Source organism: Acanthopagrus latus, chromosome 12 (genome assembly GCF_904848185.1).
Source record: "Acanthopagrus latus isolate v.2019 chromosome 12, fAcaLat1.1, whole genome shotgun sequence".
Classification (NCBI taxonomy): domain Eukaryota; kingdom Metazoa; phylum Chordata; class Actinopteri; order Spariformes; family Sparidae; genus Acanthopagrus; species Acanthopagrus latus.
In genome coordinates this window covers 14047843-14065409 of record NC_051050.1, presented here as the reverse complement: position 1 = coordinate 14065409, position 17567 = coordinate 14047843, and the positions used below count along the sequence as shown (strand labels likewise).

Here is a 17567-nt window from a genome sequence, read left to right as displayed (position 1 = left end):
GTGATCCTAATTGTATGTATGTATGTATGTATGTATGTATGACCATGAGTGTGTTTATCTATTTATGCTTAGATTATATACATCATATACAAATACACAAAATGCACAATTCTGATGTGTTTAAAACTCTGTTTGAGTTGAACTGAGATGCAAAGGGTCAGATGTATGACAACGACTGAATCACTGGGGTCAACCTGGCCTTCGACACAGATCACTGTCTTTTTTTCACCGCCGTCTAGAGAGCGTTGAAGAGAAGGTGATACCTCAGTGGGTGTGAAAAAAGTAAAAGTGAGCTCACCACAGCGCACAAGGTTGCAGCACAGTGATAATGTTTTTCATGCACTTTCTAAATAGTGAGAGCAAGTCTACCTTGAGTAACATATAACAGTTCCTTAAATTTAAGTGCTCAACTGTCTGGAACCAAACTGAGGTTTTGTGGTTCTTCCAATGGCTTCTGGTGGTCTAAATATGGCTTGGATAACTCAGCAACAAAACCCCACACGCCGCAGTGGTTAACTTGCTGTGATAGAATCAGCAAAGAGACAGGTGACTGCAAGTAAAATTCTTAATATCTGCAATGTAGTTTCAACCAGGCAAGTTAAGACAAAGGGTATTTGAAACTAGAACTGAGTCTGACATCAATGAGAGTAGTAGAAGTAGTTAAGCACATTTATTAAAAGGTGCATTGTGTAGCTTTTGAGACCACCTTTGTGGCTTCAAACAGTGTTCTGGAGGCTTTATCTTTCTCTAAGAACAGCTTGTTCATTCCCTTATGGAAACATAGATATTTCTATTATTACCTCATTAACTTTGTACATTTTTAAATTCTGAGTTTGAATTTCTCCTCCAAAACTTAACGGTGCTCCTTTAAGTTTAACTAAGGTACTTGTACTTTACTTGAGTTTTATGCTACATTCTACTTCGAATCCATTAAATTTCAGAGCAAAATACATTTTACTCCACTGCATTCATCAGACAGCTTCAGTCACTAGTTACAGGAGATTCAGACTTATCATGATATTAAATACCATGAATCATCATACAGTAAATTTAGCCACCTGACCTGTATATTAAATAAGTAAAATTAGCTCTATCTCAGTCAGCTGCAATATTCAAATGCCGCTTACATGCTAATGCTTCAATAATAATGATAATAATACAATACATTGTCATATTATGTGTTTTGCACACTTTTATATTTATTCTTTGCACCCAACATACTGTACTGCCTTAATGCTGGATACCTGACATTGCTAGCATTGCTAGCATAGCATTGCTAGCATTAGCAAGGTAAACATTTGCTGGCTAGCATCAGCATCGTAAACTAGTTTTAGCAATGTTAGCTCATGCACAAGCTGGAAACAGCGGTGTTGTAGCATGAATGCAATGAAAGGGGAGAGGCTGAATGACACATTTAGTGGCTGAAAGTTAGCAACAACATCTTTACATATATTTTGTTGATAATACTCAGTGTCGTAATGAGTACTGAAAAGTCATATTTCAGTAAAAGCTAAGATATCATGTTTAAATTTTACTTTTGTAGAAGTGGAAGTCACCCATATGAACAGTACTTGAGTGAAAGTCCTAAAGTAGCCGATATTGAATGTATTTACTGTTAGTGTCAAATTTTTTTAATGGCAATAAATGCAGTCAATTATTGAAAGTACAGGTACAAGTTTTATGACAGTGAGCAAGTCTTTTAATCCGATTGATGATCAAATTATTTTAAAATAATTTAGTGCACTCTGCAACATAACTTGTAACTAAATTTCAAATAAATGTAGTGAAATAAAGAGTGTAATATTTCCCTGTAGTAGAGGGGAAGGATAAAGAAAATGGGGAAGCACAGATACCTCATAACTGAGTAAATATGCTCATACCAATTGCATACTTTGTAATATTGATGTGATTTTGCCCCTTCTCTTATTTTTCACAAACAGTTCTGCTGAATTTTGACAGAATAACTCTTAACGCTGCTGCTCAGACCACGTGCGTCTTCTTGCAACAATATTTTCATGCGGGCATTCACGCAGGAAGCTGGCAAGGTCACAGGAAGCATTTCTCAATCAGAGATTTTTGCATGTGCGTAAAGGGGAGGGTCTTCTTCACTGAACCATGTCATCACACCACAAGTTTGAGTTACTAACAGGCTTTGCTCATTATTAGAGAGTGATATCATTGTGACATATGATGATGATGTCTCATTCCGAAGAGATTTGTTTTGTATGTAAGGAGGAACTTCGGAATTATGTAAAATATGACAACAGCACAAGCTGGGTTTTTCATGAGTTGTCTAATCTCATCACCGTCACCGCTGTCTTCTAGGAGTGGTGGCCACTTCTGCTTGGAGACACCCTGCTGTATAATGTGTTCGCTGCAGCTGTGTGCACCATATTTGTGTGTTCAGTGTGGGAACGGCAGGTTACAACTTTGCACTGAAACTGAAACAGCCCAAGATCCCCACCTTTTTTTTTATGATATTCGAGCATCTAGGTGCATATAGATGCCACAGTGCTGTGAAACCACTGACTACATGAGAAAGGAGTGGGGGAACTCGACGCACCACAACTGAAGTCAGCGCTACTTCAGGTAAAGTCTAACCACCCTGCTGCCATCCTCGGGGCTTTCCACTTGCCCCGGGGGATAAGAGAGGGGTTGCGGTGGGGAGGGCAACTGCTGCAGACGGTGCCGCAGACGTTGACAGTTCAAGGAAACTACAGTCGGATTCCTGCCAGCGTCAACAGCACAGGCATGCCATAAAAAGCCCCAAATCAACACCTAAATCAAGCAAGTGGACCCTGAAATGTAAGAGGGCCTCGAAGACGCTGGACACTCTGCAGCGCAACTTCCCTCTCACCTCCTGTTCCCATTTTAAGGTTCTGCTTTTCACGAGTTATCTTTGACCCGCAAGCGTTTTCTGTTTGGAGCTTTACAGTAAATCACAATAAACAGCATCGGATATACAATGTAGGTCACGCCGGGTCACACCAAAGAAAAGCAAAAGTGAGAAGTCCCGGGCCCACATGAGAGAGCATTACAAGGAAATTAAACCACAAGCAACAAGAAATGCACTGTCATTAGATGCAGGATGTCGATAGAGACTCCTTGTTTTTGTTCAACAGAATCTCTTTTATTTTGTCTTTGAACTGCACAGGAAATGGTGAATAAGGTTGTTTAGGAAAGTCCCCTTTGTTCTAACTAAATACATATTTCTAGTAACTTAAAATTCACACAAATCTGTAAGTTCATAACTGTTTTGAAGCTCTCAGGCAAACCTTATTCAAGCACCCCAATAGCACTTCTTTTTTTTTTTCTTTTTTCCTTCAAATGGAACCATTCGTCCGCAAGGCTTCAAGTTATACTATGTGACCAGACAAAAAGGCCGTACTGCATATGAGAAACGTTTTTTGTTTTTTTCATCAAATTTCAGAAAGTCTCTGTGAAAATGTAAAAGGCTGAAAAATCTAGAAGAGCCGTTCAACTTCGGAACACACGACAAGTTCAGAGTTTACCTTCCAACGTGTAAAACAAGAGCATTTAAGTTCTATTGCCATCAGAAAAGTGAACGTCGTTATATTCCTCTGTTTCTTTTTTAAAATACTTTGTTAATTCAGGGGACGTCTTCCACCTTTCAGCCCTCTGAGGAACATGACCCAACATTAATACAAGTTGTGGCTCCGCAATGAAAAAGAAAGAAAGACCTGCCAAAAAGCAACAGGGTTGCATTCAAGACCACCACATTAATTAAACAATGTTTCAAAAAACTGACCCGTGATAAAATAGTATTTATTTTCTCATACATATACTTCATTTTTAGAGGGTTTTCACTGCATGGGGTACTCTTAAATATGTCATGAGTGTTTGAAAAAACTTAGTAGTGTTTTGACTCAGAGGGGGTCTCAAAATGTTGACATTTTGTAAAAATCAATCGTCTCTCCAAGACAAAAAACTACAAGGCTAAAGGTGGTATTAGAAATTAAGCACCAAACAATTATCTTTCCATTCAGTATAAATGGAAACATTGTGCAACCTGTTCAATGACCATAATGAACATGGCAAAAAATATGTTAATCTGATCATTAGACACTAATTACTCAAACGCAATCTGGACCCACATGTTGTGTTTGCTTTTGTAGAACCGTCGATCCCATAAAAGAACGTCGCGCTGATATCATAAGAAGTCTGTGGTTCCATTCACCAGCATTTATACAATCTGAGAGTCTAGTGATTCGACTTAGCAATATATTGAGCTATCGTATGACCATATCTCTATATTATAAAACAAAAATGAAGCAAAAATCTTTATCGTTAAGCTCTGTTATCAGTAATAGACCAATGTCTCTGTATGTTCTAGCTATATTCTCATGTACAAATATTCATATCAAAAGTTATACAGCACAATTCTCACCATTTTTCCTTTACAAGAACTTTGATTAGTGAACATTAAATGATTCACAAGTTTAGATGAAACCAAAAGAAAAAAAAAAATGGTGCCGGCCTCAGTAAATAATAAAATATAGATATAACAAACACGTAACTAAAATCTGCTTCAGGCACAACTTAAATAAAGGCATTTGTGAAATTATCATATCAAATATGGCGCTTATGTCCAGTATCCATAGGCTGAAAACAAAAAAGAAAAAAAAAAAAAAGAAATGATTTTATTTACAAACAGCTAAAATCTCTGACAGATTCATGCTTCACTTCACAACCTGAATTTGTCCTTAAAGTGCATGCAATAATAAGCAGTTTTTACCAAGTGGGATCTTGAGTTGTGAGAAGATAAACGGGTTGATCAAGCTAACGCCAATTGATCCTACATATCAAATGAAAGAAAAAGGTAAGAACTGTTGCCTAGAAAAGTGAGGGACCACAGTATACTGTATGCATAAGCACAATATGGAAGTATGACCAAAGTAAAAAAAACAAATACAAATCAAATGAGTAAACTGACTTTGTCCAGTGACCCCATACAGTAATATTCACATTCAGAGCATAAAATAATAGAACGAAATAAAATTAAAACTTGTTTAAAAAAAAAAAAAAAAAAGACAAAAAGCAGCTTAACACCACGGGGGGAGTCCGCAGCTCACATTCCACAATGTCCCTCCATGTAACACACACATTATGCATCATACGAACATGATGGGTTTCTACTTAAACATATCAAAGTGCCAATTTTTTTTTTTTTTACTAAAATTTCCTGATTTATTCAATTCATACCAAAAGGAGGAAATGGCATGGAGGAAAGAGTCTGTTGTTTTGAACACATAAGTTGTTTTTGAGTTACACTGACTAGGTTTTGATTCGTATTGACATGTCGCCGTAGATTCTTTTGTTTTTACTTTCCCCCCCGCCCTTTTCAAGTTTCACAAAAGAAGTCCTCATTGCACGTTAACGCCTCGATTTCGAAGATGTGATATCTAAGAGAGAAGAAAAGCAATGGAGAAAGGTATCCGGCTTTGCCACCGTGGATGTGAAAAGGGCACGGATATGTTGTCCTCTAAAGATAAATCCACTTTCATCTGTTGTCTTCTTTGGGGAAGTCCAGAGATTCCAGGCTTCCAAAACCGAGGCTTCTACTTTCTGTGTCAAAAGTGTTAATTTCTCTGTCCTGACGCTCCAACAAGTGCTTGATCTTTTCTGTACGCTCCTTCTGAAGGGCGGCCAGTTCCTCTTCGATCTGTAAGCGAAAAACACAATGGTCGTTATTTGCTGCACGCTTATCGTGACACCACTGTCGCAAAGACAAAGACACAGTGACTTCGAAGAAAATAAGCCGTCACAAAAGCTACCTGCTAAATCGCCATGAGATTTATTAGATATTTGCGGTTCCTAAAGGATTTATTTTACCTCAAAAGTGTAAAATCTAATACTGGAACATGTAGTTGATATGTCACTTTCATTTATTGATCTATAACTGGGAAATTGACTTTTCATTTCTGTAGCGCTTTTCCAGTCCACTCCAGTGTACCAGCTTCACAACACTCATCACTTTCACACATTCATACGCAGACAGCAGAGGCTGCCGGGCCAAAGGTGCCGACCTACTCATCAGGAGAAATCTGGGGTCCAGTATCTTGCTCAAGGACACTTCGTCATACAGCCGGCGGAGACGGGAATTCTGATTACTAGACAACCTGCTCTACCATCTCTTCTAGCTCCTTATTTTGTTTTCATAACAATTTACATATGTTTCATAGCCAAAACATTGAATCAATCAAGAAAATAATCAGCATATTAATCCAAAATAAAATCATCATCGGCCTTAACTTCATAACATTTTCACTTGCACTGAAGAGATTTAAATACAAAAATAATAATTTGCACATAGCAATGATGTTAACTGAGGACTAGACGCTACAGAGTGCTGACTCATGCTGGATGAACACATTCTACTTCCTGTATGCCTATACGATCCATTTTCAACCATAATGTCGGTCCATGTGTGAACGTCACTTTGTTCGTGTTTTATTCTGCTTTGTTTTCAATGTTAAGCAAACTCTAACTACATTTTGAAAGGTGCCGTATAAATTAAGTTTATGTCGACTTTGCACACAAGATATTTGTAGGACAAGACTTGTGTCTGTGAGCTTCCCCTTCAACAAAACAAAAACAAACCAGTTTATAACTGAAATGTTTCCTTGTAATGGCAATGCTTTATATTTTGTGGCAAATGGGACGGTTACTACTTTAATATTTTCCACAGATTGGGTTGTAATGGGGTTAAAAGAAAAGAAAAACAAGGATGTGAGTCAGCAGTGGCGCTGGCAGCTCCGTGAAGCTGTATTTAACGCAGCGTGATACTCTAAATGCTGGTGTTGGCGTGCTAACATGCTCACAGTGACACTGTAAACATGCTGATGCTTAACGGCTATAATGTTTAGCGTTTTCAAAATCTTAGTTTAGCATGTTAGCATGCTAACATTTTCTGAACTACAGCATGCTAACATTTTCTGAACTACAGCACAGGTTGATTTCCTTAGCTGTGCAGGTATTTAATAATAAACCAAAATATTGGACAGATTTAAATTTTGATGATAACTGTGAATCCTGGTGAAGACACCAATGGACAAACTTGATACACATTTTTAAAAAGTGATTCATCCATTATTGATGACAACATTCCAGGAGCAATACTTCTCACATGGCTACAACTATTCAAACTAAATATTTGCACTTATTATTGCATTTCATACACAATGCTGGGATCTGTGAGACTCTTATAATGAGCATGTGAGGCATGTGACCTTTTTGCCCAGTATTCTTGCCCATCTCCATGTCCACTGCAATCACTTTTTACCACTTTACTGACTTAAGAACTGACTCCAGAGTCACCAGTCGCTCCTGCCGACCCTAACGCTCACCTGCCAGCGAAGAGCTTCACCAGGACAACGAGGTTAACGCCCAACTACATCCACCGCCAACCTCGCAATTCTGACCGACCACAAGGACGGGCCAAAGGTAACTGAACTCGAGGTCTTCCACACAGCACTTTTGCTGTGATCGTGCTATCAACATATCATATATCTCCCTGCCTACGTATCCTGGGGTCACTGGTTTACACATCATGTATTTATTCGATCTTAAACCTACCTTCTGTTCAAGGTGCGCTCTGCGTATGGAGACCTTCTGCTCAAGTTTCTGCTGCTCTCGCTCGTGTTGGGTCTCCATCTGTGACTTGGTTTTTCTCTGGTAGGCGTCCAGGAGCTCCATCTCTTGCTTCAGCTGCTGCTTCAGAGCTTGGCACTCCGCTTCCTGCTCTGCGTCTAATCGCATCTAGAGGCCCAGCGAGACAGAGGTAGTTACAAACACATCACCAACAGGCAAAGGTTGGGCCTCTATGATCAAACCGCAGGCCAAAAGCTGCTAAAAGATTTACGGAACAACTGCGGCTTTAAATGGAGATCTAGGACTTTTCTGAGGTGAAGAGCAAATGTGTTGAACAAATAAATCAAGGATTTAGGGTCCTCGTACCGCTTGTGACGCCATCATCTCGTTGATGCTCTGCTCATACTGCTCCGCCAGTATAGCCAGCTTGCGCGTCTGCTCCTCTTTGAGGCTCTTCAGGATGGTCTTATGGTCGCCTTTGGGAGAGACCTCCAGCTGATGGTTCCGAAGAGCTTTGTACTGCTTGTTCTGCACTTTGCAAGTATCCTGGAACTGTTTCTTGATCTGCATCTCCAGCGTCTACAGAGGGTTTAAAAGTCCACTAGTAAGTAATCAAAAAGATTTCAACAATAATTCTACTGAATAATGAACAAGATGTGGTGCAGTATCTCTCCTAAATTGACTGATTGATACTTTTGGATCAGCAAAAACTCTACTGAACTGATATTCACTGGGTATCAACTCAATCGCTTTTCAAAAAGACAAAGCTCCAGGCACCTTGAGGTTTCTGGGCTGCTGCCGCTGCTCCAGAGTGTGTTTCCTGTGGAGTTCTCTCTGCCGCCGGCCGTTGTACTCCTCCTGGTTGTCGAGCTCCGTCTGGTGCTGCAGCCGCATGAGTTCAATCCGCAGCTTCTGCAGCATCTGCAGCTGCCTGCACTCCATGTCCTGGGTGGACTCGTCCTGCCGGATCATTAGGGCGTGCTCCATCTCCTTCTGGGTCCTCTTCTTGTTCAACTCCTGGGAGAAGAAGTTTGAACAATACTTGGTTAGGTTTAGAGGCAACAACAATACTTGGCTGGGTTTAGGAAAACATAGTTTTGGTTTAAATAGACCCTTTCACAATGTTAAAACACCTGTTTGAAATATCACTTCTCCCATCTGTGTGTTTTTCCGGTCGACAGACCAGACAATCAATCTCACTGCTTGAAGTGAGTCAAGAGTGAAAACTGTTTCCAAGAATTAGCTGTTTTCTTCAGTGTAACGTGGGTTGTACTGGAGTCCACCATGTTTACTGCCTTGCTAAGACCCTTTCCCACCGTGTCAGTGTAGTTTTGCACTCAAATCCTTGTTGAGTCCAGGTTACCAATGGGAGAATTTACTGGGTTTTTGCAGTTTATGTCATAAAAAATGTGGATTGAATACCCTTGGAAGTTTTAATAGATTAAATTCAGTTAATGAAACCGAAGTTGCAGCCGTATCCTTCACATTTCAATCAAAAGCCACACAAGTGTATTTTATGTGGAATCTGGTCTTCAATCTGTTATCATGATCTTTTTACAAAAATGTCCAAACACCTTGTGAGAACAACAGTCTTATCCAAATATGATGTTCAGTTTTGACAGTTGTTACGTAACGTAGGGAAACCACATCACCTCTCTCAGCTGCTCCTGTTCAAACTCGTGCCTCCTGACCAGACTCCGGCGTTTGAGGGCCCTGCAGCTCCGGTCGTAGACCAGCCTCTGCTGGGCCAACAGATGAGCTTCTTCTTCAGCCTGAGAGCGCTGTATTGTTTCTTTGTGCCGGGACAGACGCTCCTGCTTCTCCTCCTTGGGTGTACAAGGGTCTTCGCTCATCTCCTGTAACGCCAACAGATAGAAAGCACAAGAACAACAGAACAGAGGGATGTGTTTCATGTTGATCGGATACAATGCAGGAGATCATCAACTCGTGTTTGTTCATGATATTTACTTCTTTGATCTTGTCTTTGCAGAGCCTGTACTCCTTTTTCTGATTCTCTAAGAAAGTAGTCAGCTCTTTCTTTTGCTGAGCAACAATCTGTTGCTGGATCCGCCTCTCTTCAGCTGCCACTGACTTCATCTGTGATGAGACATTAAAACATTCAAAATTATCACCCTTCATTGATCTTGAAACTGTCAAGAAAGCCGGCACAGACACAAGTTTGGTCTTGAAGTGAATTTAAAAAACCCTCTGTGGTTTCCACCTCATTCATAAATAACACCTGCTGCTGAGGCTGTTACCTCTTTGTCAGTTTGAGCAGCGTGGCGTTTGGCCAGTCGTTCCAGCTCAATGTAAGTGTTGTTTGCATGTGTCTCTAGTTCCTTCTGCAGCCGGAGCCTATGCTCATCCATCTCGGCCTTTAGCCTGTTCTCCAGGGCGATCAGCTGCTTCTGGTGCTGCCGCCGCATGCGCTTATACCCAGACATCTGCTCCCGCAGCTCAAAGTCCTGCTCATGCTCCTGGATCTACCTGATGACCTAGACGTGGGTGGGTTGGGGGGGCGTGGGGGGGGGGACACAGGAAGCAGGAAGTAAAAGAAATGAAGCAGCAAAATGAAGACAGATAGCTGGTAAGTCACAGTATATGGCCTAAAAAGAGACCACGTAGAGGAGACACACTGCCGCTGGTAACCAGATAACTTAACAAGAGTTGATGAATATTACAAGGAGTCTGACAATCCAGCATCAGTGTCGCACAAAAAGGAGGTCAAAGCCTCCGCTTTTTTAATCCCATTAACCGTTAATTAACCAATCAGCCGCCTCAGCCGATGAATAACTCACATTTACACGACACCACTACTGTCTGTGACAGGGGCTGTCGAGGACTGTCGTGAGAGAGGAACGTGGAGACGCACCATTTAAATCTCATTGGCAACAGACATCGGGGCAGATTTATACGGCGTACGTAGAAAATGCAGCGCGCACACATAAAAGCAGAGGCAGAGAGGGGAGCTGAGGATGGAAAAAATGACATCCATTAACAGGATCCGGTTGCCATGACTACAGATGTACAGCTGAGAACACAGACACCCCTTCCCTCCCCTCCTCACCTCCTCCTCCTCCTCCAACCCCCCCCCCAACCCCGCCGCCAGCACGCACGCACGCACACGCACGCACGCATACACACGCACACTGACACGCGCGCACGCACGTATTTCCTATGCAAACGGCGCAGAGAGGGGAGCCGCGTACCAAAGATGCTGATTTGATGGTGGCAATGTGTTCACAGATCTTGCAGTCGGTGAGAGACCGGCTCTTGTGAGAAGTAGGCCGCAGCTCTGGCCTGGTGTCCCTGTGCACAGCCTCATCCCTCACGCAAGCATGGTCCTGCAGGGGGGGAGGAAAAGGAGGAGATAGTGGGGCTGGGTGCTTCCCAGGCCCGCCGCACTCGCCGTTCCTGCTAGAGCTGCTGTTATTGCCGAATCTCCCTGAATGCAGCACACATCCAGCCTTAAATGCATCCTTCCCCCGCTTGATCCCCCGCTACTGTCTGCAAGTTCTTCCCAACAGAGAAAAGGGCATTGCCAAACAATTTGCAGGCACCGCCGAGGAGGCAGCTACTGGATGTAGTCGTCTTTTTTTTCTCCCCCTTCTTCTTTCTTTCTTTCTTTTTTTTTCCTTCCTTTCCTCCTCTCCTGGCGTCCCCCCTCTTCCCAAAGAGGAGGAACCGAGCGGCTCCGGCTGGAGAAGGGTGAATTATGCAATGCCTACCATTGATAATCGGTGGAAGATAGCACAGGGATGTGTTTTACCGCCACTCTGCCTCTCCGTTTCAAAATGCAAGAAATGTTTGGGAGGAAAAATCACTTTCCCTGTGCTCCGGTGGTCGCGTGCGGCACCATGTTGAAAAATACTGGGCTCAGATAAGGCACATCCAAACATGGTTTCCCCCCGAACGTGTCGCCCGACGATCCGTTTGTATTCCACTCGAATTTCTGTCCTACATTTACAGCGCACTTGGTCATGGTAGGTGGTTCTGGTGCCTTCTATTCATCTCTTTCCTCTGTCCCTCTTCTACACTCCCCCTTCCTTTAAAGAGACACCGCAATACTACAGGCGCCTCTCAGCGAGCCCGAACTTCCTCAGCATCGCACTCCCATCGCCAGATCCTTCAGCAGGGGAAAAGAGAAGGATCACCGGAGAGATCCACTAATTACTGCCAGGCGCGATGAACACTGATGGAGATGACACAGGTGTAGAGACCAGCGACAGGTGTGACACTTTTTTATTTTTTTTGCATTTTTTTTGCATTTTTTCCCCAGTTCTTCCAAAAACGTTCACATTGGAGCGACTAATTTGCTGTATTATGAATCTGAATGTGTCAGCCGCTCTAACAATGGGTTTCAGTGGTTTTATGAAATATGCACAGGTTGCAAAAGGGATTTTTAAAAATGGTACAAGCATATATATAATTCGTCTGTCAAACACTAAAAAAAGATAATCATTTAATCTTCTTTTTTTCCCACATTATTTGAAAAAAAAAAATCGTAAGTTTGTCTGTCTTCCTCTCTCTGATGTCTGTCATCCTGCAAAACAAACACATTTCCACTGACTGTTAGCATGCAGCTAGCAGCTCAGCATGTCATATTATGACATTTTACTGTCCATATGCAGATTAACAGCGATATTTATTGTATTACCTTATTTGCATATCGATGACATTCCTGGAAATTGGCAAGTGAAATCGAAAGGCTAATTTTTTAAAGGTCTACATAAACTAGATTGGTTAGCTAGCTAATCTAATTTGTAAAAGACGCTTAGGTATTCTTAATTTGAATTAAAGTCGGTTCAGAGGCAAATTATCACCAGCAGTTTTTTCACCTCATGTCAAATGTGGTGCCTACATTACCCACAATGCCTCTGCAGCTACAAAAATGTTTTATACTACTTTTTTCCCCACATATGCAGTCGTACTCCCCAAGACCTACAAACACACTTGGTGGAGTCAATCGTTAGATTGAATCACTGTCTTGCTTTACCGTTTATAACTTAAATTTTATGTGTTTTATTTATTGTATAGGCAACAAGCAAGGCATTTCTCCTGTCATTACTCGCCATGGTCACTAGAGGGCAACAGGGACAAACATTTAACTGCGGCCTCTGTCCACAGTGTTGATATACGTATATTTCAACGTATCAGATGTGCTGTTACTGCTGCTGCTTCTACTATCAGCATAGTACATACACTACTAGTGATTCTAATTAGATTATTGCAGCCACCTAATTACCTGGCTAGCTATAGCAATGTCTCAGTACAGTGTTACTGTGCAAAATGTGATTTCTGTGTGGGGTTTGCTTGTTCTCCCTGCACTTGTGTGGGTTTCCTTTGGCACTCTGGCACTGACTTAGGCTGTCAATCAGAAGAAACAAGCCACGAAAGCAGTCGTTAGATCAGTGTACACATTTGTGTGTATTTTAAACAAAACCCTCTTTTTGGAGACTTTTTTTCCACACTGAATGAATCCATGTGTTGTCATACTGTACAAATACAGTAATTTAGTTACTTTAACATGTAACACCCAGTTCAGACACCAGATGTCACTGTGTCACTTCATCAGATCAGTGTAGTAGCTTACTTTTACTCTGGATCCTTTTAGCCTTATTTGCGCTGCCAAAGTGAAGCAGTTTTTCCATTAATGTGTAACTTTTTTCAGCAGCTAAATACCATAATTTCATTCAGCTTACATTTTCCTTGAAATTTGACATTACAAGTCATGTAGAAGATCAAAGTTGACCACAGTGGTTCTCAAACAAACCTCTAAACTGACCACAGACTTACATTTTATAGGATTTTGTCACAGGATCTCCCATCAGATAAGGATACTGATTTAAGATATTGTGATATAATGGAAAGTGTATGAAATCCATAACCAACATAGTCACACTTCGTATCATTGTGTCACTTACAGTAAAGATGGAATTATAGTGAAAATAACAAAATATTTATAGCCTTTTTTATGCTAGGGACCCGTGGAACTCCCTCAAGGATCCCATTTTGAGAACCACTTTAATGTCTGATAACATGTTTGTGGCAAATCTTAAGAAATCTTAAGAAATCAAGTCACTGTAGTAAACTTCTGACAGCTTAATAAGATGATGTCTATAGACATCTTAGCATGAAGGTTCTGTGGAGAAACTGGGAAAGTCTACATAAACAAAAAGAACTTAAATACTGTCAACAAAAAAGTCCAAATATACACTAAACAGGACTTGAGTGCCTTCTTGTGGTCCATTTGGCATGCCAAGAGAAATAAAGTGACGGATGAATTATCATTACAGATTTCACTGATTTCCACTCATCCTTTAATCTAAGAAACAAATCAGCAATAAAACACCCTGAAGGGGAAAATTTTATATATTTTTATTTATATGGCAGAAGCTGTTTAATGCATTTGTGAATATCATATGATATGAGGACAGCTCCATTAGGCTCCTTATCCAATACAATACATGGACTTACTGTTCAGTGGAAACACACATGATGAATCCGTGCCACAGCTTTCACAGCCTTTCTCCTCCTCAAAAGCAAAATTCAACTAAATTCTTTATATTTCTGCTACCCTCTTACACAAAATCACTTTGTGGAATACATACCTGTGTGTCGTACTATAGCTTACATATAAATATTAACTAATATCTGGGACAATTAAACCTACTTGCACTGTCCGTCCTCGGCCAGTCTTGTCAGCCATAATCTCAGCAATCCCTCAGGGTCATGCAAGGTCAAAACTACAGCTAGTTTTACAAGTGCATTAAAAACTGTTGTGTTTTAGAATAAAGTTCATGCTAATGCTTTTATAGGTGTTGACAAGCAAAAACAATTCATCTTTTTCAAAGTCAGTTCTGTATTACATTGCATTTTTATATTGAAACCAAAAGTAACCAGGGTTTGATGCTTTACTTCTAACAATGCATTATATGGTATTAGATAGTATTCATAGCATGAAAAAAACTTGTTGTTACAGTATATCAAGGACTAGTTCCAGTGCTACAAAGATTGTTGCACACAACACAGACCACTTTACTCATTTCCCTTTTCACAGTCCTGTGTCTGTCTGATCTGAACAGGTATGACGATCTCATTGATCGGGGCGCTGACGGATGTCCCGGGTGCGGGGGCCTCTATGGACAGAACGCCATCACCAGACAGCGAAGAGCTGATGTGCTGCAGGTCCACCCCCTGTGGCAGTCTTCGAGAAATGAAGAGGACGTTTAACTGACACGCCAAATTGAGCAAATATAAGTCATGTTACAAAAAACACATTTGAAAAACTCAATAGCAATATTTCTTTATAGAAATGATGACTGACTTAATCAAACAGACCTGGCTGTGAGCAGTTTCATGAGGGAACTGCTTTTTTCTACCGAACTGCATCCCCCAACTGTATCGCCGCACAGGAGGAAACGACTAGGCTAGTTTGCCTAGCTAACTAAGCTAGCATGATGTAAACATTAATGTCATCATCGCTGGCTTTAGCTTTAAAGTTAGCTCCATTAAGTAGTCTCCAGTTCACCAGTAGAACTCAGGCTTTCTTTAGCGCTGAGATACATTAGCTAGCTTTCTTAAGTTAGTTTGCTAGCCTCTTGTTGCTCGCTTCTTGCGCAGTGATACAGTTGGTGGTCTGTAGGCTAGCTTGACAGACAGAAAATCCAAGATAGCACACATACGTCTTGCAGACATCGAATGAATTGAAGTTACGTTAGGAAGACGTGGTATGGGGAATGTTTGCTAATTGGGAAGACGAGCTCGCACTGACATCTGCTAGATGTACATATGTGTGGTTCTGAGGGTAGGTCCTATGTGAAACTGCTCAAAACAAGATCTGTGGATTTTCTTGAGTAACCAAGTCGTGACTTCTGTTAAGAGACATTGCTGCTGAGTTTTTCAATTGTCTTTTCTGGTGAGACACCACAAGACAAGTGCCATCTAGTTCCATTATTTTTAAGGGAAGGCAGAAATCTCTATGGCCTGATCTCCAAAAGTAAGCAACTCTCACCAAAACAACCTAGATGGATAAATGGCTCTACAGGTAAGAGGAAAAATATGTATTTTTGATCTTTGTGTGAGTTGGCTCTTTAAACCATGCAGAGATGCACTCAGATGGATATAATGGTTCTCAATTCCTTATTTGTTATTCCTTATTTTCTCAGAGACAACTTACTTGTATTTGCGGGTGAAGCACCTTGAAACCGATCCGTGCTCATCCTGCCTTTCTTCATGATTTCCTTGTGAGGAACATAAAAAATAATGAAAACAATGTCGAGAAAATGACACTTTGACCCTGAGGTTGGTCACATCATTTGTTTCACATCTCACAAATAACTTATGGGACAATCAGTGAACATGCACAGTATACCTGATATCTGCAAATAACCGTCCTTGGTTGTGATTGTAATTTCCTCAGGTGAGAAGTGATTGACGTCCAGGTTAATCTTCCAGCGGTCCTGCCCTGTCCTGATCTCTGACACCCCACTTGTCTGTTGCCTGTTTTGGTTCAACGCCGCAGGGTGCTGACCACTGAATGGAGGCAGAAGAGGAGTCTGTGTGTACCCAGGCCAGTTGAAAGACCCCAGTCTCTTCTTTGCCCAGTCTAACCAGTCCAGATCGCTGGGCTCGAGGAAAGGAGGAAGGCCAAAATCCTGTGCGAAGATGCGGCTCGGCTGCGTCCAGTTTGGGAAAGGATCCCAGCTCACATCCCGGCGGAAAATGGGACGGGATAATATTTTATCTTGTTCCCCCATATCCTAGAAAATGAGCTCAGAGGGAAGGAGAGGGATGTTGAAACTGCAAAGCCCGCAGCGCGACGGGGACAAACAAGTCAAGATTGATGACCTGAACACTAAACAAAAGGGCAGCTGTATTTTTATCCTGGGCAGAAAGTGAGCTGGAGGTCTGAGGAAAAGGCTGCTTTGGCATCTGTAAAGCTCCACTCACGCACACACACTTTATATACCCAGCTGATTCATTTTAACACTTGTCCAGCGTTAAGTGTGATCTAAGGGGTGAGAATGCCTTGGTATGGCATGAGCTGCGATGTTACTCCTCGGTTGCCCCGGGACATGGAGGGGACAATGCTAATCATTTGTATTTATATCTCTGGAGTGTCTGTGGCAAGTTGTTGGTGAATGACAAGCAGACAGTTTATTCAGCAGTGTCCTCTGCAGTCTTGTCACATACTGGTGCCCTTTGTCCACAGAAATCACAGCTTTGTGTTATGCGAGGGAACAGTGCGTACATTCAGAGGCACACGGTAAACAACACAGTTACTTCGAGGCTCAAAAAACACGAGATTGAAGAAGGAAAACTCGTCATTGTCACGTGACGAGTATGCGGAGCAAATCATAATGTGAAAGACATGTTTACATCCAGGACAAAATGATTGGCCGAAAGATTGACGCAGTCGAGCTCTGGTGAGGAATTTTGCATCCAGAGCCACGTCTTCATTAATCAAGACATTCGCTCCCAAAGAGGAATGGTATTTATAAATGAGGCAGTATCTGTCCCCTTTCCATCCTCGCTCATCTAAAAGCGTCAGTCAAAGACTTCAACCACATAAATGTTGAGTAATACATAGCTGAAGTGAGTAAACACATACAGTAATGCTGGTCGCGCTGCCTTGACCTTTGTCTGCACCTCATTAATAAGAAGTTACATGATTTTCTTACCAAAGTGTAGACTGGAATATTAGCAGTACAAAGAATTTGTGGAATTTATGTGCAATAGTAAAGAACCAGTAGTATTTGTGGATGAATCCAGGTTGAAGGCTTAAGTAAACAAGCCACCGTTACTGCGTCACCTCACTCGTAAACTGGAACATCATAACAAGTATTGCATTTTTAAAGCACTTCAAACAGATAGATGAAGAAATGTGAAATGTAAAATAAGGGTTATAATCTACTAAATGTTCACTTTTTCAACCAGATGTTGTCCAGTTTTAA

The 17567-nt window shown here is 41.4% G+C and overlaps 2 protein-coding genes and 1 long non-coding RNA gene across 5 annotated transcripts; 1 reads left to right on the top strand and 2 right to left on the bottom strand.

Annotated features, from left to right (window-relative positions):
* Positions 1–3424: 3424 nt before the first annotated feature.
* taok3b (TAO kinase 3b) lies at positions 3425–11752 on the bottom strand. 3 transcript variants are annotated; one of them, XM_037117560.1, is made up of 8 exons: positions 10821–11752; positions 9870–10106; positions 9580–9708; positions 9264–9476; positions 8389–8628; positions 7978–8190; positions 7597–7779; positions 3425–5683 (listed from the first exon to the last, which is right to left on the bottom strand). In XM_037117560.1, the coding sequence occupies exons 2-8, from the start codon at positions 10053–10055 to the stop codon at positions 5522–5524; spliced, it is 1326 nt and encodes a 441-aa protein (XP_036973455.1). In that variant the 5' UTR covers positions 10056–10106; positions 10821–11752; the 3' UTR covers positions 3425–5521. The 3 variants fall into 3 exon arrangements, with proteins under 3 accessions (XP_036973455.1, XP_036973457.1, XP_036973456.1); XM_037117562.1 differs by having other exon boundaries at positions 9264–9467; positions 10821–11747; XM_037117561.1 differs by lacking the exon at positions 10821–11752 and adding an exon at positions 10410–10569.
* Positions 11753–13972: 2220 nt separating this feature from the next.
* LOC119030171 (heat shock protein beta-1-like) lies at positions 13973–16759 on the bottom strand. Its single transcript, XM_037117563.1, has 3 exons — positions 15986–16759; positions 15791–15854; positions 13973–14818 (listed from the first exon to the last, which is right to left on the bottom strand). The coding sequence occupies exons 1-3, from the start codon at positions 16368–16370 to the stop codon at positions 14650–14652; spliced, it is 618 nt and encodes a 205-aa protein (XP_036973458.1). The 5' UTR covers positions 16371–16759; the 3' UTR covers positions 13973–14649.
* On the top strand, positions 14829–16168 carry LOC119030172. Its single transcript, XR_005078195.1, has 3 exons — positions 14829–15658; positions 15780–15915; positions 16034–16168. It is a non-coding gene; the product is annotated as an uncharacterized LOC119030172 (long non-coding RNA).
* Positions 16760–17567: the final 808 nt, after the last annotated feature.